General features: G+C 40.0%; 1 protein-coding gene and 1 non-coding gene across 4 annotated transcripts in view; both read left to right on the forward strand.

Moving 5' to 3' along the window:
• The first annotated feature begins 613 nt into the window (after positions 1-613).
• The window catches only part of ENTPD7 (ectonucleoside triphosphate diphosphohydrolase 7), a 39,581-nt gene continuing 16,998 nt past the window's right edge, over positions 614-23,196 (forward strand). For 2 of the 3 annotated variants that reach the window (XR_011564252.1, XM_070780631.1), the window contains exons 1-8: positions 614-769; positions 1,065-1,167; positions 2,487-2,669; positions 14,918-15,123; positions 15,362-15,512; positions 19,922-20,025; positions 21,881-21,937; positions 22,148-22,281. Coding sequence is in view for 2 of the 3 variants with exons in the window: in XM_070780631.1 (XP_070636732.1) it covers positions 1,160-1,167; positions 2,487-2,669; positions 14,918-15,123; positions 15,362-15,512; positions 19,922-20,025; positions 21,881-21,937; positions 22,148-22,281 (843 nt within the window). In the remaining variant the exon portion in view is untranslated. The remainder of the gene's footprint in view (positions 770-1,064; positions 1,168-2,486; positions 2,670-14,917; positions 15,124-15,361; positions 15,513-19,921; positions 20,026-21,880; positions 21,938-22,147; positions 22,282-23,196) is intronic. The other variant, XM_070780632.1, reaches the window with a different exon arrangement.
• Positions 9,054-9,124, forward strand: TRNAS-GCU (transfer RNA serine (anticodon GCU)). The gene has a single exon. It is a non-coding gene; the product is annotated as a tRNA-Ser (tRNA).

The following is a 23,196-nucleotide window of genomic DNA, read 5'->3' on the forward strand; positions in this document are numbered from 1 at the left end:
TGTATCACCGTAAGGTCCGGGACGGCAGGGACACAGCCGCTCGTAATGTCTGGCTCACAGTAGACATTCACTGAATGTTGGATGAATGGATATAAGTGCTTCGGTGTAGTCGTCATTGTCCCCAGTTTATGTTTTTTTTTCTCACGGGACAAGACAGGGAATCCGGGGCATGTTTGAGAGACTGTAGGGAGAACTGCCGTTCTGGAGGGCAGGGTTTGTGGACACAAAACCTCCGATTGGCTGTAGGCAAGGAATGCACCTTTGTCGCGAACCCCCAGCTCCTAATCTCTCACCCACCCCCACTCCCCCAAAAGGCCAGCGGCTCTGTCCCGAAAACAGCCTCAGAGAAAGAGGCCAGTAGAGAACTCGCGCCACCGAGAGGGCTGCAGCCGCTGGGTACCTGGGCGCAGTTTGCTACCTCTCCCCCTGTGAGCCCCCGCCGGCCCATCCAGGCGGAGCCACAAACGACACCCTTCCGGATTGGACGCGCCGGAAATCCCGGGGCGGGCAGTAAGGCCGAGCGCTCTATGGGATTGGCCACCCTGGCGGACCTACGTGCGGCCGACAGAGCTGGTTTGCCCGTCGCTCAGGCTGGAGGAGGGCGGATCCCTCTCCTCGGGTCCCCTGTCAGTCATTGGCTCTCTGCGGTTTCCTTGGGGACGTGGCGCCGCCGGCTGCCCGGGCCTCCTTCCGGCTTGTTTAGAAGCTGCTGGGAGCGCTACTGGACCTAGAAGAACGGTGCTGAGGGAGCCGGCTGGCCGTTCGACCGGTGAGTGTGAGCATGGGAAGGCTGTGGGGCCGGAAGGGGAGGCGAGGGAAAGAGGAACTCCCATCCCGGCCACCTGGGGACGGCGGGTTCCTCGAGGACGTTGCCGGCCCTCTAGAACACCCGGCTCCCAGGGAACCGGGGTAGGGTCCATTGAGCCCCAGGAACGAGAACAAACGCATCTGGAGTGGGAGCCCGGGGAGTGGGTGGGCGCCATGGCTTCTCGTGAGGGGGAATGGGGGTATAGTCTCGTGGGCACTGCTGGAGATGAACCTGAAACCCAACCAACTCATTCCAGGCTGTAGACTTAGGAGATGCCGAGGACGAGGAGACTACCTTTCCAAGGCAAAAGGAAAAGGAGGTGACAGGCATTGAGACCACTGACGGGAACCCATGGCTAGGTAAGATTGCACACTTTATCCTCTGCTGGAAGCTCAGCTGGGGGCTGGCAGGCAGGTTGAGAGGCCTTGGGAGGTTGTTACAAGTGAGGTTTGCTTTAGGGCTGCATGTGGACTTTGCAGCCTGGTCAGATGGATGCAAAGAAGATCAGAGTTGCATTCTTTTGAAGGCGGATACAGCAGTATTTTTCAGCAGTGTCCCGGCGTGATTGAGTGAGTGCTTGCTCTGTTCTAATAAGTGCTACTAGGTTGTAATGTTCTTTCAGATTTCCACTTGAGTGAGGCTAGGTGCCCCTTGAGGAGGTGAAACAAAAACACAAACAAAAAATTTTTTTTGTTTTGTAATGAACTTTGAAAACAGACTGAGGTGCTTTTGAATTAGTATGAAAAGTGAACTTCACAGTTGAATACACTTATTCATACATTATAATACTCTGAAGGTTTCAGAAAAGATTTATGTGGATATGTGGGTCAACTTGTAGCAAATGAGACAGTTGTCAAATAGAATAAATGGAGAAAGATGCAGGACAGTATACCTACTGGTGTAAAACCAAAGGAGTGGAGATACACACAAACACACATACACAGATATATTACCTTGATGGTATGTATTTATTCTTGTGTATGCATAAAGTCCATGATATTGCAAAGAGTCAGACACGACTGAGTGAGTGACACACATATACATAGAATGTCCCTGGGGAACAGTGAGATTGCAGAGAGTCAGACACGACTGAGCGAGAGACACACATACACACAAACACTGAGCGAGACACACACACACACCCCCACACACACAGAATATCCCTGGGTGGGTAATAGTGGTTGCCTCTGAGAGGGAAATGAGGGGTTAAGGCATAAGACTCACTCTCCACTATATATCCTTTAAACTGATTTTTTTTTTCTTTACTGTGTGTATATGTTACCCATTAAAATAGTTTTAAAAATCAGTTAATAAATTTTGTCTCTTCTGGTTTTTTTTGACAGTATTCTTGGTGGGACTGTTTCAAGTGCTCTTCAATGTTATATGAGTTTGCACAGGGAGACTGGTGATCTTTTCATTAACATGAAGTTAGTTCTTTGAATTTCACCCCAAAGTGCAGGCTCTGGAAAGAGAGCAGAGAAGGCTTTTTTAGTTTATATAGTAAAAGCTCCATGAACCATATAGGTCCTTTTCTAAACTTTGAGACTAAATGAACATTTAGACTTCTGGTGGCATACATTTTTTTGTCTTTATTAGGAAGGGGCTTTAACCTAGCTTTAAAACCATTTTTAGCACTCAATTGTAGAGACTTTTCTTACTAATGTTTGTCTTATTTCAGGATCAGTTTTTCCTTCCTCTGCCCAGCCTCCTGGTACTTCACTGTGCCCACAGTGAGCCCATTTTCCCGGCAGCGGGTGGCATTCCTAGGACTCTTCTTCATATCCTGTCTCCTTTTACTTATGTTAATCATGGACTTTCGACATTGGGGTGCTTCATCACCACGAGATAGGCAATATGAAAGGTGAGTCAGCTTTACATTGCTTTGACCAGCTTTGGCAGTGAAGTCATAAATATTTTGATAAGCTGTTTAACATACTGCTACCTTAGGATGAGATGGTTAGATAGCATTACTGACTCAATGAATGCGAATTTGAGTGAACTCCAGGAGACAGTGAAAGACAGAGAAACCTGGGGTGCTGCAGTCCATGGGGTCACAAAGAGTTGAACACAATTTGGCGACTGAACAACAACCACCTTTGACTCTTTTGGGGAATACTGGGGAATACTACACTTTTAGTTAAAACTCCATGCCACTTACTACATTAAAAAGATCTTAATCCCTATTTTGGCAGTGTTCAGTTCTGATTGAGAAATGCTAATGCTACCTTTTAACCATGAAAGGCATGTTTCTCTTTCCGTGTTTTGGAGGGCTGACTTAACTGGGTGCATAAATGTTTACAATTGTTACCTACTCTTGATGAATTGACCCTTTTATGGTTATTAAATGACTTTTTATCTTTGATTATATTCTTTGCTCTGAAATCTACTAGCCTGGTATTTCTATGGCAGTTTCAGCTTTCTTGTGATTAGTGTTAGCATGATAGATGTTTTTTCATTCTTTTAGTTTTAGCCTTTTAGTTTCTTTGTATTTCAAGTGTGCTTCTGGTAGACAGAGTTCAGTTGAGTCTTTTTACCCAGTCTGACAATGTGTGCCTTTTATGTGGGCTGTTCAGGTTTTTCCATTAATCAATTATCTTCAGGGTTTGATCTATCTTGCTATTTGTTTTCTGCTTGGCACATCTGTTCTTTGTTTGTCTTTCCTCTTTAGCCCCCCTTTTCTTGAATACATTTTTTTTATGATTCCATTTTATCTCCTTTGTTGTTTTGTTAGATATAATTCTGTTTTTTATGTTTTCAGTAGTTGCTTTATGGTTTAAGGCTTAGAGTATACATTTTTAACTTACTACTTCAAGTAATATACCTCTTCACACAGTGTAAAAACTTAACAACAGTGCACTTTCATTCTTCTCTTTCTCCTTGACCTTGGTGCTATTGTTGTCATACTTCTTACTTCTTCTACATATGTTATAAGCTCTACCATACATTATTATTTTTGCCTTAAGCATTCAATTATTTTTTAAAGAGGTTTTTAAAAATAAGAAAAAAGGGCTTGTATATTTACCATTTCTGGGTCTCTTCATGCCTTTGTATAGATTTCGTATTTCCATTTGGTATCATTTTCCTTTTGCCTGATAGTCTTCCTTTAACATTTATAGTAGTATGAATCTGTGGTTGGTGAATTCTTTCAACTTTTATATGACTGGAAAAGTCTTTATTTTGCTTTCCATTTAAAAGAAATGTCCACTGAGTACAGAACTCTAGGTTGATCTTTTTTTTTTCTTTCTTTACTTTACAGATGGTACATCACTGTCTTCTGGCTTGTCTTCGGAGAGCTCTGTTGTCATTTTTCTCTTTGTTCTCTCTGTACATAATGTGTCTTCCTCTGGCTGCTTTTAAGGTTTTCTCTTTATCACTGGTTTTAAACAATTTGATTGTAATGGGCTTTGGTGTAGTTTTCTTCATGATTCTTATGTTTGTGATTTGTTTATTCTTGGGATTATGGATTTATAATTTTTAGTCAAATTTGGGAAAATGTTAATATTATTTCTTCAAATATTTTTCTATACTCTCCCACTTTTCCTTTGGTGTCTCCAGTGACATATGTTGAGTCATATGAAATTTTCTCACAGCCCACTTATGTTCTGCTCACTTTTTTTTTCCCTAGTCTTTTTTTCTCTCTCTGTTTTTCTGGATATTTTATACTGCTGTGCCTTCCAATTCATTAGTATTTTCTTCTGTGAGTCTAACCTATTGTTAGTTCCATGAGAGCTGAATACCTTTTTTCACAGAAAATACATTCGGAATTATTTAATATGGCTTTTATTTGATATAGCCTACCAGTGCATAGAAGATCTGTATTCCTTTAAAACAGTTATTTTGCTATTTTTTATTTTTTTTATTTATTTTATTCTATTCAGCTACACTGGGTCTTAGTTGCAGCATGTGGGATTCAGTTCCCTGACCAGGGATCGAACCCTGCTCCCCTGTATTGGGGTGCAGAATCTAAGCCACTGGACTATCAGGGAAATCCCAATTTTGCTATTTTTTAGCTTAGCTAAAAAATAGCTAAAAAATATAGATTAGCTTCTGGTTAGGTTACAGAATGAAATGGTAATATGTTGTGTTCATCATCTGCAACATGATTTTCTCCTTACTGCTTCCCAGAAAGTATCAGTTAGGAGGCTTTGGGCTACAAGTAATAGTCAGACTGACTTAAATAATAAGAATGTTTATTGGCTCCCAGAATGAGAAGTTCAGGGGTAGAAGGACCACAAGTTCAACATTGGCTCTCAGGATGGGAGTCTCTGTCTCAGTTGCCCATTTTGTCCGCGTACTAAGTGGTTGTATCATAGCAGCCAGGGCTACCTCCATTCTCACTCGTGTCCTGTAGGAGAGAAACAGGTCTTCCATGCCCTCTTAAAAGAATGAAGACCCTTCCTGGAAACCTCCAGCAACTCTTTCCTTGAGTCTTTTTTGGTCAGAATTGGGACACATGCATCCTCCCCTTAATATTTCTGGGTTGTTCTGTCCCCAGAATTTCTCATTTCCTATTCACTTTGGTCATTCATTCATTAAAACATTCAACAAACATTTATTGACTGGCCACTATGTGCTGAGGGATAGGAACCACGGCATGGAGACCTTGGTGCTTTTTTTCAAGAAGTTTGTTTTCAACTTTCCTCCTCCAGTAACAGTATTGTTTTGTATTTTTCTTTCTTCCTTGCCAAAGAGGAAACACTTCTTTAGATCAGTGACAGAGTTATTAACAATTGGTCTTGAGAAACCTGTTCGCTTTAGAAAACTCAATCCATAATTTGAGTGTTTTAAATGCTTATTGAGATTTTCTTGACATACTTGAGCAGAGTTTCTCATTGGAACATAGCATGGTCTAATTATGGATTTATTTGTAGGATAATATGGCTAGAGTAAGGACTACTAGGCAGTGAGTGGTGGTCTGTACAGCTAGAGGGGCAGATCAGACTGGGCCTGTTAAGCTATTTTAGGGGGTTTAGACATTATCTTAAGGGAAGAGGGAAGGCTTTGAAAAACTTTGAAGAGTGATGTGATCAGAACTGATTTTTAAGAAAAGGTCACTTTGGTGGCATTATGAAGAATAAATTGGAATACTCCAGTAGAGAGACGATGATGGCCTAGACGTGGGTGGCAGCAATGATGATGGAGAGAAGAAAATGCATCTGAGGGACTAATTGGAGGTAGAGTGATCTGATAGTCTCATCCACTACTAAACTCAGGTGGCCAGATTCAATAAATACTTACGCTGAATTAACTGAAACAAGTCAGCCCCAGAGCTAAGGAACACTCAGACTGTGCCTGTATAGTGACAACAAAATCCTCACACCCCTGACAAAATCTTTACACCCTGTAATGCTCTGGCTAAGCAGCCAGCAGCCGTATAGCCTTAGAGCTCCTTGTTCTTTACTGAAGGGTTGTTTGCATATGGCCACAAATTACCACGTGTCCTTAAACTTCACTCATGGCTGCCTATATGAGGCATTTAGGAAACAAACATCTGTTGAGAGCTTGCAGCATGTGAGACACTGAGCTAGATGCTAGAGTACAAAGGTGAATAAAACGTGGCCCCTGAACTCAAGGAATTTGTAATCTAGGTAGGAAGGCATATGTGAAGGAATAATTGTTTCCCAATGAGATAATAGTTTAACTGTGTAGAATCAGGAACAAAGAATCAGGGACTGTACATAGTCAAGAATCAGGAATAAAATTAAAAAGCAGAAATTAACCAGAAGAGGCTTATGAGTAACCATATCTGACGTCACTAAGTTCATGTATTAGGAGCTTGTGTACTGTAGTGATGTTAGACTCAAATAGAGCCTCTTTGCTTTTGTTTTACAAACTATATTTTTGTTTTTTTAACTTTTTATTTTTAGAGTGTAGTTGATTAACAATGTTGTGTTAGTTTCAGGTGTACAGTAAAGTGATTCAGTTATACATATACATGTATCCATTCTTTTCAAATTATTTCTCCATTTAGGTTGTTACATATTATGGAGCAGAGTTTTCTGTCCTATACAGTGGGTCCTTTTTGGTTATCCATTTAAAATATACTACTGTGTACATATAGTGATCTTCCCTGGTGGCTCAGACGGTGGCCCTCCTGCTCTCCTACAATGCAGGAGACCTGGGTTCAATCCCTGGGTCAGGAAGATCTCCTGGAGAAGGAAATGGCAACCCACTCCAGTATTCTTGCCTGGAAAATCCCATGGACGGAGGAACTGGTTAGGCTACAGTCCATGGGGTCGCAAAGAGTCGGACACAACTGAGCGACTTCACTCACTCACTCACTGTGTACATGTACATACTGTTTTAATTAGCGTGGTTCTCTCTTGTCTCAGACATAGCAGGTGATGGTAGTAGAATGGTAGTAGTGGGAAGGGTATGGTGGTCATTAGATGTAGACACACTGATGATAGTGGTTAATAATATGCTGACATCTTGACAGTAGGTGGGAGAGAGGAAATTTATTAAAAGTAGACTCAATAATTCAGATTTTCTACAGACCATGTCTATAGTGGTATTCAATTCTATGAGAAAAGTGTATTAGTCACTCAGCCATGTCCCACTCTTTTTGACCCCATGCACTGTAGCCCGCCAGGCTCCTCTGTCCATGGAATTCTCCAGGCAAGAATACTGGAGTGGGTAGCCATTTCCTTCTCCAGGGGATCTTCCCGACCTAGGGATTGAACCCAGTCTCCTGCATTGCTGGTGGATTCTTTACTATCTGAGCCAACAGGGAAGCTCCTGAATCATTTGGGGACCTTTTAAAAATACAAACAACTGGACCTTTTCTCAAGGAGATTCTAATATGCAGCCTAAGTTGGGAAGCACTGTTCTACAGTTCAGTTATATTTATCTGGGAACATGGCATTGTGGTATAGGGACAGAGGGTTGATTTTAGAGTTAATCAGCCCATCATTTTCTAGTTGAGTGATCTTAGACAGATGTTGTACTCTGGTATCTCATTTCTTTAAGTATAAAGTAGAGGTAAAAAATGCCTGCCTTGTCATTTGGATTAAAAAAGAAAAGCATCTGGGACTGCCTGGTGTGCACTGCGGATGTTAGGCTTGTTAGTATTATTTGAAATAATCTTGATTTTTTCTGTTCTGCTTTCTGCCCTGCAAATATACAGTGAAGGTAAATGAAGGTAAGGGGCAGCACTAACTCCATTTAAAATTTTTCGTCCAGAATTTGTTTTTTGTGGTGGCTGTTACTGTTAGGCACCAGTGAGCATTAGCTGATGATAAAATGATTAAGCAAATAACTAGGAATTGAGGGAAATACCCATCACTTAAGTTCAATACCTTATAAACAATTAGGACAAGGACTTGTAGTTGTGATTTTTATATCACATACATTTAATAGTCATTTTTTTTTCCAATTTAAATTGTGGAAAATATTTTAATTTGAATTTTTTCAAATTGTATTGAAAACTGTATTTTAATTTGAATTTTTTCAGTCATTGGTGGAACCTGCCATATCACTTTGGTGGTGATATGGCCCCAAATTTTAGAAGCACGAATGGGGGTTTTCCCTCAATATCAAAACCAAAGAATTATTGTTATATAAACATGTATTCACACTGTTGCTGAAGGAGAAAGCAGGAGGTTTACCTGAGAACTAGAGTTTAGAAAAAGGTAAATTTAGAGATTGGTGAGTGTCAGTAAGGTTTGAATCCAGAACTATTTTTTGATTTATGCTTCTAAAATAAACTTTATATTAGACCAGTTTTAGGTTCATAGCTAAATTGAGCAGAATTGCAGAGATTTCTCATATACCCTTTGTCCTCCCCCAACATGCACAGCAAAGCTATCTTTAAGAATATTTTTTGTTAGATGTGTTTTAGTCAACTGTTTATCTAGTATGTGCCATATAATATGTGCTCCAACAACTTCATCAGACTTACTTTGTATTGTTCACCCATTTATTCATTCATTTATTCACTTAACAAATACTGTCTGCACAGTTCCTTCTTTGCGCTTGTCACATTTCAGGTTTCATTGACCATGTGTGACTAGTAGCTATCCTATCAGACAGTTCAGATGGAAATATTTCCTCCAGGTCAGAAAGTTCTGGAATGTGCTAGCCCTGGATGCTGGTAAATTGTTAAAATATATTAATAATTTTTAGTTTAAGGGATTCTTTTTAGCATGTGTACATGTATATTGTGCAAGACAAACAGTGAACAGTTGTATTCAGTACATTTCTTTTTCACCTTAATGTTTAATGATGTTCACTTTTTGTTAGGGCTTCCCAGGTGGCTCAGAGGTAAAGAATCTGCCTGCTGAGCAGGAGACCCAGGTTCAATCCCTGGATTGGGAAGATTCCTGGTAAAAGGAAATGGCAATCCTCTCCAGTATTCTTGCCAGGAGAACCCCATGGACAGAGGAGCCTGGCAGGCTACAGTCTATAGAGTCATAAAAGAGTTGGACATGACTTAACAACTAAGCATCACCAACAACAAAACCTTTTTGGTACCCCTACTGCTGTCTTTATTAGTGGGGAAATTTTTGTCTGGCTTATTGTTCTGAAGAATGTCTTTGGTAGCTATTGAAGGTGCCTTCATGTTCCTTTGCTACCTGGGAATAACTGAGTGAGAGCTTCTGTGTCAGTGATTGGCTCAATAGTGGCCTTCCTTAGGAGTTTTAATTCTGCTTAAAGCAAGTGAAAAGGAGCCATTACTTATGGTTAGAATAAAAATGATAAACAAATATACAGATGAAGTTAAGGGTTCTAATGTATAGTGGAGCAATTCAGAGATTTTGCTAGTGAAATGGAAGACATTTTTTTGCATTTATTCATTTGCTTGTCCTTAATGGTGTTCATAGTGTTTATAAGCAGAGCTTTAAATTATAAATGTTTCTGACTGCTCTGATTAATCTTGTTAGGAAATAAGTAGTAACTTTACAAGATGCTTTTCTGGGCATGTAGTACCATCATCAGTCATGCACAGCTGCTTTGGCTATAATGTCATTATATTTGGTTTTGAGCCTTGAACAGAGTTGGGATGATGACAATTCATCAAAGAGGTGGTAGCTCCATGCTAATGGAGGCCACTTTAGTGGACTTTTGGCATGTTACTGAGATCTTTTTGAACTCTAGAAGTGGTATAATTTGTGTTGATTTTGTAAGCTAATGGCTTGGTCAGTTATTGCTCTAATGCTGTTAATGTTTTGAGGATAATGGCAGCGAAAAGCCAGTTGTCTTCCAGTTCTACCTTGGGTGATATATATGTGGGTATCTTTCTTTTCACTGACTCAGCAGTGACTGGAGGGAAATCATGCTTCTCATATAGAAAGGATTGGTGGGTTTGAGGCGGGGGTAAATGCATGTGATGGTAAATTGGATGTCTTCTGGGACAGTGGGTGTGAGGGATTCCAAAGCTTTTGGAGTTTTTCTCTTGGGCTTTAAGTCCTCTTTAGGGATTGACTTAGTGCAGTGTCAGCAAAGCAGGAGGATCCAGCAATGCAAGTAATTAATCATGATGGCTAAGTCTAGGATTGCAAATCAGAAATGAAAATATCCAAGAAAGGACCAGTGAAGCATCTTAGTTAGGAGCCTAGACGAGGAAGGGCTTCTAAGAAGCCTGAATAGGTCATAAGAGGTCAGAATTCCAGGAAAAGATGATACTACTACTTCAAGCCAAAGGGAAGAATTTTTCTTCAGTTACTCATCTGTACGGAAGATGAGAAACATAGATACTTCTGCAGCCTGCAGCTACTGATGAGAGATTCAGGTGGAAAGTATAGCATAAATGCCCTCTGGTCCTATCTTTCTTTCTTGTATTGTAGTGTCAGCTGACTTTTTTCTGCCAGTGCACACAAGGCGACTTTAAGAGAAAAGAAAGCAAAGTTGAGTTTTACCCAGATTAGAGTTTTAAGGTTTCTTATTGTGACAGGAACCAAAGAGTATGACAGGATGCTTTGGAAAGCCATTGAAATTTTCTAAGAAAGAGACCAACTGATTTTGAGTATAGCTATACAAAGACTTAGGTGAATTGTTAACAGACCAGCAGCTTCATATTGTGAGCTCTAGGCCCAAGCCAGTCAGTATTGATTGATACATATTGGAGAAATGTGAGGAACATTTTGACTGTATTGGGGCATGCAGTTAATGTACTCACTATTGAGAAACTGAGAATCTAAATGGAGAGGTGGAGCAAACACGAAAGAAATTTTAGGGCTCAGCCTGAAATATAAGCAAACTGCTTAAAGAGAATAATGACACTCCAAGTCATTGTGAATATTACAAGCATCGGCATTGTTCAGTGGAGGCTTCTTAAGAGCTGGAAAACCATGTCAAAGAAGGGAAAGGGGAAGGAATAGGAAGACAAACAGACAGATGTTTGTTAGAAAGAAGATTGTGTTCAAGTAGCGGCTCTCAAAGTAACCCTTGGAAGTCTCTGAGACCCTTTTAGGGGGTCTGTAAGGCCAAAACTATTTCAATAAAAATACTAACACATTTTGTGTTTAAAAAATTCATAACACAATTTATCATCTTAATTGTTTTTAAGTGTTAAGTATCTTCACATTGTTATGCAGCCAATCTCTAGAACTTTTTCATCTTGCAAATCTGAAACTCTATACTCATTAGACAACAACCCTAATTTTTTCCCTACCCCCAGCCCCTGGTAACCACTATTCTGTTTTCTGATTCTGTGAATTTGCTTATTTTTCATATTTCTTATAAGTGGAATTATATAATGTTTGTCTTTTGTGACTGACATATTTCCCTTAGCATGATGTCCTCAAGGTTCACCCATGTTGTAGCATGTGACAGGATATCCTTCTTTTTTAAGGCTGAATCGTATTCCATTGTATGTATATAACACATGTTTATTTATCTATCATGGACATCTAAGTTGCTTCTACCTTTTGGCTGTGGTGATAGTATTTATTTTTTTCACTGAGCTGACATTTACACTGATGATACAAAAGCAGTGTTGGGTAGAACTGCTAGTGCTTTAGCACAAATCAAGCTGGAGCACCAAATTAAACCAGTAATATGGTGTCTTCACACAGTTGCAATGGGAAGAAACGTCAAGTTCCACTTAAGAATATCATTTTAATGTTCTGTATGACAAAATGGGAAATATGCATTAAGCACGTTGCTATGTACGCAGGTTGTCTCAAGGAAAGGCACTTAGGCGGTGTTGGAGTTGTGAGCTGAACACAGCCCTGCTTTTATCACACTGTTTTTCACTTGAATAACTGTCAGAACAACTATGAATTTCAGACGTGGGTATTTCGTTAAGACATTTTCTTCAAAATGAATGAAGTAAAAACCTATCACCTCACAGAAAATTACTATCAGTATTTATTGCCAATGATAAAATTTGAATTTTTAAGTGAAAAGTAGAAGTTTGGGATATTTGTTTCTGCCACTGTGGGTGTGCTTCCCAGTAGTTCAGAAGTTTTGCTTCCCAATACTTCAAAGACTTTTTTGATAAAATTGGTAGTGATATTAATGAAAGTATGTGGGTTTTGGTAGAATGAAATATGTCGATGTTAAGAAGATATGCATAGCTCAATGAACCAGTAGTTTTCAGTATATGATGTGACAACATCATGTGTGAGTAAAGGCAATTTAAAGTGAAAGATAGACCAGTGCATTTTAATGTAACAGTATGAAAAGTTCTTAGAGTTTAGATTCCACATTGCCACCAACCTGTAAGAAACTCCACTTGTCAACTTTCAGTGTAGTGTCGAAGGAGAATATCCACAGTAATCTAAAAAGGCTATTGAAGTACTATTCCCTTTTCCAGCAACATTATGTGAAGCTTGATTTTCTTCATATCAGTCAGCTCAGTTCAGTTGCTCAGTCATGTCCGACTCTTTGCAACCCCATGGACCGCAGCATGCCAGCCTTCTCTGTTCATCACCAACTCCTGGAGCTTGCTCAAACTCATGTCCATCAAGTTGGTGATGCCATCCAACCATCTCATCCTCTGTCGTTCTTCACATGCTTCAGTCGAAACAACTTATTATAACAGGCTGAATACAGAAGTAAATATGAGAATCTAGCTGTCTTCTATTAATTCAGACACTGAAGAGATTTGCAAAACTCTAAAACACCACCACACTTCTAATTTTTCTGTTTTAGAAAATAGTTATTTTTCATAAAATTTGTTAATATGTATTGAATTTACTATTGTCTCTAAATTAATAAATATTTTAAATGTTCTGTTTTATTTTCTAATATGGTAAATGTAGATGGATGTAACCCATGTATGCAAAAGCTCTTTGGAGTTCACTAATTTTAAGACTGTAAAAAGGGGTTCTGAGCCCACAAATTTTGAGAACCAATGTACTGGGGAAAGTTATTCATTAAGTAGGAGGGGACAGGATACAGAATCTTGTCAAAGAGAAGTAGAAAGAGTGGTTTTCAGAGAAGGAAAGCAGATAAAGATCTGTGAAGTAGAATTGCTGATGAGAAATGAAAAGACATTTGGGGCATGGATTATCTTGCCTGTTTCTTTTCTGTCTGTGGCACCCAGATGTCTGCCCAACCTTCCTGTGATAGAAGTGACTTGTTAAGAGTTGTTGGGTGGATTGTGAGCCCATTGCAGCCCAGTAATTTAATTAGAATGGGGAAGTTTGTGGTGGAACGGAATCTTTAGGACTGTAAACTTTCTAGTGTGAGACAGATTTTTACCATCTGCTTCACTTCCCACAACTCACTCTCATATCCTATCCTATCCTATCTCATCTCCCTGACCCTATCCGATGCAGTAATTTACAGGATTATGTGCGTTCGTGCTAAGTTGCTTCAGTCATGTCCGACTCTTTGTAACCCTATGGAGTCAGACACAGCTGAAGCAACTTAGCACACAAGCTCAAATGTATGTTCCTCTCTTTTTTAAAAAATGCATTTTGTGTTTTAGAATAGGAAAGGTACTCAGCCCTACTCTTTTGATTTTAGAACTGTTTCTACATGGTCTTCTTTTCATCAAGTTTGCTTTCTGTCCAAAATAAGGAACTTTGTATAGCAATGTGAAATCACCAGTAAACACAAACAAGATTGTTCTGGGGGAGGGGGCAGTATTACTTGGAAAAATTCACAGTATTCCTTTCAAGGTATTCATTCAATTATTAGCTCAATCTATAGTAATATTTATTCAAATTTCAAAGAATCTAGAAGACAAAATTTTAGTCTGCCTACCATGCATTGTATATTAGCACCAAGAAAGAGCTCTCCTTTTTTGAGTAATAAGCTAAAAGCCATTCTCGCTGGTCTCCTCTTCAGATGAAACCTTTGAAAGAAGTCATCAGTGATGTTTGTACTTTTTAGACCCTCACACTCTGAGGAAACTTTAATATTTACTTAATTTTTTAACTTTAATATTTATTGAAGCCTCACCACTCAGAAGAAGGATTTTACCAGCTTTTAGCCTTCTTTTCTTTCTGAACTTTTCAGCCCTTTCCCCCAGAGCATCTTCTGCTAGTTCTCCCTATGCTCATCATGTAACAGTAAGAGCAGGGATGGGGGCACAGCACCTCTCTGTTGGCACAGCAGCTGCTAGCTGCTTAATACCCATTGCGTCTCTGAGGGTAGAGACTCCCAACTACACTGATTTCCCAGATGAGGAAACTACCCGAGAGAAGTTAAGTAATTTCCTGACGGTCTCAAAGCACAGAAAGTGCTAGAGCTGAGACTCAAACCTTGGGGTTTTGATGGTAGCATCTTTACTTGTTCCATCTTCCTGCTGTCAATCAGGTATCATTCTGCCATATTCTTCACGTATATATAAAGAAAGGATAGATAAATAAAAATGAAATTAGGATTGCCTTAGTTATCTAGTGTGCATAGCAAACCACCCTCCAATTTAGTGGCTCAGTATTTATTCAGGCCTAGAAACCCTTTAATGCTTAGTAAAAGATTTGCTACCCTGGCCAGTTTCAGAAGTACTCCCAAACTTCTAGTTATGTAATTTCAGTGTAAACCAGCTGTTGCATCATGTACAGCAGTAAATATGGTCAGTGTCATTTCATTCCTTTGTTAGGATGTAGTCCCATGTGCTTGGCACATGTAGCCACTTAGTGAAGACTCATGAACAGAAGAATTAAGTGGTGGTGCTATTCGCTTAACACTAGCTCCTCTTTCTGCCCGGCTTAGGTATTTGGCTCGAGTAGGAGATCTTGAAGCTACTGACACTGAAGACCCAGATCTGAATTATGGACTTGTTGTGGACTGTGGCAGCAGTGGCTCTCGGATTTTTGTTTATTTCTGGCCAAGACATAATGGGAATCCTCATGACTTATTGGACATCAAACAGATGAGAGACCGAAACAGCCAACCAGTGGTTAAAAAAATCAAGCCAGGTACTAAATGGAATTTATATCATTGTTGATCTCTTTTATCTGCTGCAGAAATGAGAGAAGAGAAGAGGGAGAAAGAAAGCTACCCTTTTCTTCTGGAGATTCTGGATAATAGGAGGGATTCATTGTTGTCCTACTGTTATGAAATAAATAAATGATTAGGACCTAGACAGACCCTTATGGGATATCAGTCTTCTGAGTCTCTGTGATCTGCTCTTTAATGAAAGTATTTTATCTTAAGGAATCTCTGCAATGGCAGACACTCCAGAACATGCCAGCGATTACCTTCGTCCTCTGCTGAGCTTTGCTGCTGCTCATGTGCCTGTGAGGAAGCATAAGGAGACCCCCCTTTACATCCTCTGCACGGCAGGCATGAGGCTTCTTCCTGAGAGGTGAGACACAGGAGGGTGGGTGGCATGAGAGTTGAAAGTGCAGTTTCATGCATTATTCTCTGTGGTTCCCTGATCTGAAGGCGGGGTGCGGGTACATCACACAGAGTTGACAGGTGGCACGAAAAGACTTCTTGCTCAAAATAGAGCAGAGCCAATCCTGCAGCCCATTATTTCACAATCAGTTATCACACATCCATGGCATTTGCTCCTTTGGGATCAATATCTATTTGAGATGGCTGTAATGATTTTTAGTTTTGATTAAGGGTTAGGAGCAGCGGTGATGGTGATAAATTTGGATCATTATCTAGCACCTAGAAAGTGAAAGTGTTAGTCGCTCAGTCATGTCCAACTCTTTGTGACCCCAGGCTCCTCTGTCCATGGGAGTTCCTAGGCAAGAATACTGGAGTGGGTTGCCATTTCCTTTTCCAGGGGATTTTCCTGACCTGGGGTTCGAACATGGGTCTCCTGCACTGCAGGCAGATTCTTCACTAGGCAGATTCTTCACCGTCTGAGGCACCAGGGAAGCCCAGAGGGGGAGCATAATTTCACAAGGGTGGTAGGAAGGTCACCTGAGGGACTGGGTACCTGGGGGCTAGTAGGAGGGCTCTGGTAAGATTTGAGTTTTCTCTGTAACTTTGCCTGGCTCCCTGGTGACAGCTGGTGCTGCCTGCAAACTCGGTCTCCATGGCTTGAGACCAGGTTTTTAATCACTTGTCAGGTAAGTTTTTTCCATATGACCTTGGCAGTTTAGCCTGGCATTTTTGTCACCTAATCCTAGAGGAGGAGGAAAAGGAAGAGGCAGTGGCTATACTTAGGTCCGATCCCTCCTTGTTTGTGATTTCTCCCCTTTGACACCTCCCTGACCCCTCTACACTTACTGTGGTCTTGGGGGTAGGAATGAGCTCCCTTAATTGGAACATCCATCCTTCTGGAATGTCCACAGTCTCATAGTCATCAGTATTTTTTATTAGCTTAAATATTTCCCCTTGATAATTAGCAGTTCCCTTTGCACAGAACTTTATTCTGTATATTTGGCCAACAGCAATGCAAACCTCTGTCATGTGTACAGGGCTCCATTCAGCCTGTGCCAGACATGCCACACAATACAGTGTGTGCCACTGCTTCTTTGAGTGCCTGCTTTCCTGCTGCTCAGACACAGGCTTACTGGCTTACTCTCTGGTTTACTGTTGAGAAGCCATTTGTCATCCTTAAAGGCCTTCTAGCTGCTTATTTTCACAAACATTTTGGTTTTAATCTTTTTGTTGTTTTTACTTATTTTTAAAACTGAAATTTATGATGTTATTGCTAGAACCTTACATCATTAAATTTTAAAAGCAAAACAAAAAAGTTATTATTCTACTGTCTTACAAAACGGTTTCATTTTGTTCTATTCCTTTCTATCTGTACATCTATGTGTAACTTCTACAAAATCGTTATCATACTACACATGCAATTTAGAATTTTTGTTTTTGACAAAAGTAATACATCATTCTTCCCAGGTGATTTTCCAGGTGGCTCAGTGGTAAAGAACCCACCTGCCAATGCAGGAGATGTTTGTTTCAATCCCTGGGTTGGGAAAATCCCCTGGAGGAGGAAATGGCAACCCATTCCAGTATTCTTGCCTGGGAATTCCCGTAAACAGAGGAGCCTGGCAGTCCATGGGCTTGCAAAAGAATCAGATACAGCTGAGTGATTAAACACCACCACCACCACCATCATTCAGAATTTTACAAACCCTTGGGAGAGTGTGGATGACACAGGTGGTGCCACATCATAGGTTCTATGAATGGACTGAGGTCTCACAAACCAGGAAGGAGGTTGGAGGGCCAGAGAAAAAGCTGACTCAGAGGTCAGAAAGGCAGAGCCAACCAACAGGGCAAAGATTTGGCCACATTTTGTGAGCAAAGTGAAGCAAAGGAGAGGATTGCCCCATCTCCTGGCACTGCCCATCCTTTCCTTTGTCAGAGAAGTTTCTATTTAAACAAACCACCCTATTAGCTCCACCCCATTTGTCTAAGATGTTCTCTGTCATCATGGAGCTCTGAATATTAATATTTATTTTATCTTAAGAATTTTTAAAGAACTTGCCTTTAACTTGTTTTTTGATCGCCTCTTTTAATAATGCCTAGATCTGTCCTGTGGAGAAGGCAATGGCACCCCACTCCAATACTCTTGCCTGGAAAATCCCATGGATGGAGGAGCCTGGTAGGCTGTAGTCCATGGGGTCGCTAAGAGTCGGACACGACTGAGCGACTTCCTTTTCACTTCACTTTCATGCATTGGAGAAGGAAATGGCAACCCATTCCAGTGTTCTTGCCTGGAGAATCCCAGGGGTAGAGGAGCCTGGTGGGCTTCCGTCTATGGGGTCGCACAGAGTCGGACACGACTGAAGCGACTTAGCAGCAGCAGCAGCAGCAGATCTATCCTGGGCTTATGAAACCTCTAAGGTAGCTATAGTTGCTGACATAAGTGTAACAGTCACTGCAAGAACCTGTTTTATATAATTAATGCTTTGTTACTTATTAGTATTTGTGAGAAATACTCAAAATAGGGGTGGATCACCTGGACTGTATTTTGGATTTATTAGCAGTATGTTTTATTTCTTTGCCAAAGGCCTAGACTAATAGAATTTATTCTACTGCCTTTTCATTTTGTAATAGAAATAACTTTAAAGAATTACAAAGTGATATTGTAAGAAAACTATAAAGTAACAAGGAAAAAAAACTTTATTATGGGAAATTTCAAATATATATAGAAGTAGAGGGAACAGTGTTAGTGAGTCCCCATTTACTTACCACCCAGCTTCAGCAGTTGTCAGCATTTTGCCATAGATTTTTTTTTTTAAATAAAGCAGTATTGAATTTTAGAAAACCAATGTTCCATCCTGTCCTGTGAAATACATGAAGAGTGTTTTGTTTATTAATATAAATTGGGATAATATTATATATACTGTTTTCTAACCTGTTGGAATTCGAAATCTTTTCATGTCAATACAGGTAGATGGAAATTGACCTCATTTCTTTCAACATCTGTATGCTATAACATTGTATGAATATACCATAAATTATTTAGCCAGTCACTACTGATGTACATACAGTTAGATTCTTTCCAGTTTTTCACTGTTATAAGAAATGCTGCAGTATTTTTCTTCTTTGTATTCCTTGTCTGATGACTTTATTGCAATAGCTGTCTTACAATACAGTTACTAGGTCAAAGGTTTAAACACATTAAAAACTTTGATACATAGTCCCAGATCACCCTTTAGAAAGATTGTACCAGTAATGTACATTTCAAACAGCAGAGTGTGTTGGTGCCCATTCTGGAACATCATCACCAGACCAGCAAGCCCTCTTCTTTGGTGTATTTGGGTATTCTTTGGTATCATCTTTGGGTATGCTTACTGAAGCATATTCAGTAGGAATGGCAAAAATAGCACTTCTTGTTCCCCCTATGAAGTTTTTATCTTAAAAATTTATTGTATATAACAATGAGCTTTTTTAGAAACTACACTTGACATTATCTTGGAAGATTATTACTTTAAATGTAATTTTCACTTTCAAGGGCTAACATTCTTTATCAAGTCATGTTGACAACCAGTATAACCAGCAGAATATTTTTGTAATGAGTAATTTTTAAAATCCAAGATAATTACTCTTATTTTCAACCAGCATTGTCTCTAGATGCATATTATTACTTCTAGCTTTGTTTCTTTGCTTGTCCTTACCTGATCGTACTAATAACATAAAACTTTAGAGGACAGAATGGCCCTGTAGATTAAAGCTTCAAGCATCATCCCCAAATTATGACCTTTGGATTTTGATCCTGCTCTGGCTTTTCCAGATGATAAGATTTTTATGAAGACAAAGAAAATCAACCCTTGAAATATGGAAAGGGAAATTTAAGAGTTTATGTAAAGGATCATATAAAAACTTGTGGGCCAAAGTCTTCTTCCTGTGCGGTGATGTGTTTCTGTATTGTGTAAGGTCTGAGGATGAGAGTGTGTTCCTCAATTTAGCAGCCTCCTTTCATGGTGGTTAGGAATAGCGTAATTACATTTATTTTATAGATTATGACACTGTGCTTCAGTTTTCTGCAGCTTATCCATACTTAGCCTTTGAGAGGCATAGAATCATAGTCTCATCTTTTAATACTATTTGAATTGTAGCATTATATAAAAGATAAGTATTATTGTTACCATATTGCCTTTTAAGAGGGAGGCTATGCTTTTGAGTAATTTTAAGACTTTGAAATTGAAGGGGGTACCAAACAGAAGCAGGGATCAAGTGGCTTGGGTCGGTGAAAGTGGGGTCTAATAAGGCTAAGTAGAAGGTCAAATTGAGGCTGTTTATGAGAAGAGGGTTTAACCATTAATTCTTAGGGCTTTTTTTTTTTTTGGTTCTTTCTTGCAGGAAGCAGTTGGCTATCTTGGCTGATCTAGTGAAAGATTTACCTCTGGAGTTTGACTTCCTCTTTTCTCAGTCTCAGGCAGAAGTGATCTCTGGAAAGCAAGAAGGTACTGGGCCTTGAGCAGTAAAAGCTTGCACTTGGGGTTTGTAGCTTTGGGGTGGAATTGCATGCGTGGTCTTATGTTGCCCAAATGTGCCCTCTGTGATGAATTATATTTCCGTTTCTTGAAAAACAGAAAATTGTTTGTCTTCTAGTTGCAGTTCACATTGAGGAACAGATTCACCTTTTTCAATCTCAGTTTTACATTTTTCAGTCCTAAAATTCCCATTAGGTTTTACTCTGTTTTTTTGCTGAGACTCTTTCTATTCATTGGAAGAATGCTCTTATGTCCTGGCTGTATAGCTGCCTTGGGGCTTCCCTGGTGGCTCAGACAGTAAAGAGTCCGCCTACAGTGCAGGAAACTCAGGTTCAATCCCTGGGTCAGGAAGATCCCCTGGAGAAGGAAATGCCAACCCGCTCTAGTATTCATGCCTGGAGAATCGCGTGGACGGAGAGGAACCTGGTAGGCTACAGTCCAAAGGGTCACAAAAACTCAGACACAATAGAGTGACTGAACATTTTTCATAGCTGCCTTATTTGATAATTCCAACACCTGTGTCATCTCAGGGTTGGCATTTTTTCCCTTATGGGTTGAGATTTTCCTAGTTCTTTGTCAAGTCGTTTTATATTGTATCCTAGATATTTTGAATGTTACATTGTTAGACCATGGGTCTTGTTTCAGTCATGAAGGGAATGTTAATTTTTTTGTCTTAGCAGACTGATTAGGTTCAGGCCTTAAGTTCTGACCTACCTTCTGTGGACTGTGATTCTTTTGATTCTGGCACTGAAATTAGGATTTGTCCGGTGTGTGTGCCAGCCAGTGACCAATCTGAACCTGGGCACAGCCCATACAAATGGATTGACTAGCCAGTAGGTCAGTTCTCAGAACCTTTGATATGTTGTTTAGAATCAGATCATATATGTGAGCCCAGGAGTTCCTACACCACCTCATTCCCAACTCTCCACTATCTCCCCAAGACTTTCTGGTTCCCTGCAGCTCACTTTTCATGGTCCTTCAGTAGGAAGTCAGGGGTTTAATTTGCCCAGTGTGCCATGCATTTCCCACGACTGCATCTGTATCCAGGGCTAAGTGGTAGAGGACAGAGGGAGAAAAGTGAGCAATAGGACTTGGCCTCAACTCTTGAGGCCATAGCTCCTCTGGTCAGAAAGGATTCATACTTCTCAGAGAGATAGGCATCTACCCAGTCTCTCCCTGTGCTGATGCAGGATTGCCTGGGGTAGCAGAGAACCAAATTTTTTAGAAAGGAACTCCCCTTGCCCCTCCCTTCTGAACCTTTGGAGTCCCCTTTTATGGTCCTTGGACCACAAAACAGGGCCTTGTAGTTCTTTCTGTGCGTATCTGGTTTTGTATTTCAAGCTGGTTTTCAGTCCAGGCCAGACAGTATCTGAGGGGGGGAAATGGGAAACTTGCTGCAATTTTGGTGGTACTTTAAAGTCTGATGTCTACCCCAGTGTGCCTTCTGTTATTTACTTTCAAACTCCTCAGACAGCTGTTCTGTACATTCTATCCAGAGTTTATACTTTATTTAGTGGGGAGACAGGGCGAGTGTGCTTCATTAATTCTGTCTTGCCCAGAGCTAGAACTCCAAGAGTTACATCTTTTAACATTTATTTTTACACATTAATTCCTATTCATTGTAGGAAATTTAGAAAATGCAAATAATTTTAAAAGGGAAAAACATCACCAGATAAAAAAATTTTAAATTCATACATTAAGAGTGTGGAATAAAATACTATGATCACTTTTTTTCCCAGGAAAAGGGGGAAAGAGCAGCTGTAGGAGGTGTACACATGCTATCACAGTAGAGAATTAAGCAGGGGCTTTTATGTTTCTTACTTAGGGGTTTATGCATGGATTGGAATCAACTTTGTTTTGGGAAGATTTGACCATGAAGATGGTGAGTGATACTGTCTTCTTAAGACAGTTCTAAGGGCTGAAGGTCTGTGTCATAACCAATCACTAGCATGTAAGTGCTAATTTTGATTTGTTTTTTTCCTTCTTTTTTCAAAATTTAACATGCTTCTTTTATTGCTTTTTAACTTTCCTCATTTATTTCATCCCAATTTGCTTTCTTTTATTGCTTTTTAACTTACCTCATTTATTTCAGAAGCTGATGCCGAGGCTCCCCAGGAATTGGTGACAGGACGCAGAAGGACAGTAGGGATACTGGATATGGGAGGAGCCTCTCTCCAAATTGCTTATGAAGTTCCTACCTCAACTTCTGTCCTTTCTCCACAAGAGGTATTTTACCTTTTGGGGAAATTCAGTTGCTAGGAATGCCCGTCTTTGAGAAGGAAGGGCCTATGTTTTGACTTAGACCAACTGTCCTGGGTCCATATATTGCTTCAGATCATTGCTGGCTTATGCTATCTTGGGTCAGTTACATCTCTGAGTCTCAGTTTCCTCATGTGTAAAAAGAGAATAATAACAGTATCTATTTCATAAAGTTGTGAGTATGAAATAACCACTTGTATAAAGTACTTAACAAGCTGCCCAATGTGTAATAAAAGCTTAGTACATTTTTAGCTATTATTATTATACTACTTATCTGGAAGAGTTGCCTGAGGATTAAACATGATAATGTAAATCTCAGTGTACAGTGTTTGATAAATACTTATTAGATGTTATTCCCTTTCTTTTACTGATGATTCCATTCTTGTGCTTCTGTTATTCCTTGCCTTACTAGAATGTAAAGAATGCATTTTGAGGGAGAGGTTTTATCATGTGAAAGAAAAAGAAATAAAACATTTTTCAGCACCTAGTATGTGCAAGACATAAGACATGTTACACTGCCCCAAAAGCTTGTGATCTATCAGTGGAGACAGCCTGTGATAACAGGCAGACCATGAAAGTTCTGTAATTTGATCTAAACTAGGGTTTCTCATCATTGGCACAATTAGCATTTTGGGCTGAATAAGTCTTTGTTGTAGAAGGTTGTCTGGTGCATTGTATGATGTTTCACAGCATCCTTGGCCTCCATCAGATGTCATAATGCCCCTATATCCCCCAAACTCCCAGTTTTGACAATTAAAAGTGTCTTCAGACACTGCCAGTTGCCCCTGGCGGTGCAAAATCACCTCTGGTTGAGCATCTTGGGTCTAAACAGAGAGCCACGGCAGTGTGGGCACTGGCAGGGTGAACCACATTCACAAAGGC

Source organism: Bos indicus, chromosome 26 (genome assembly GCF_029378745.1).
Source record: "Bos indicus isolate NIAB-ARS_2022 breed Sahiwal x Tharparkar chromosome 26, NIAB-ARS_B.indTharparkar_mat_pri_1.0, whole genome shotgun sequence".
Taxonomy (NCBI): Eukaryota; Metazoa; Chordata; class Mammalia; order Artiodactyla; family Bovidae; genus Bos; species Bos indicus.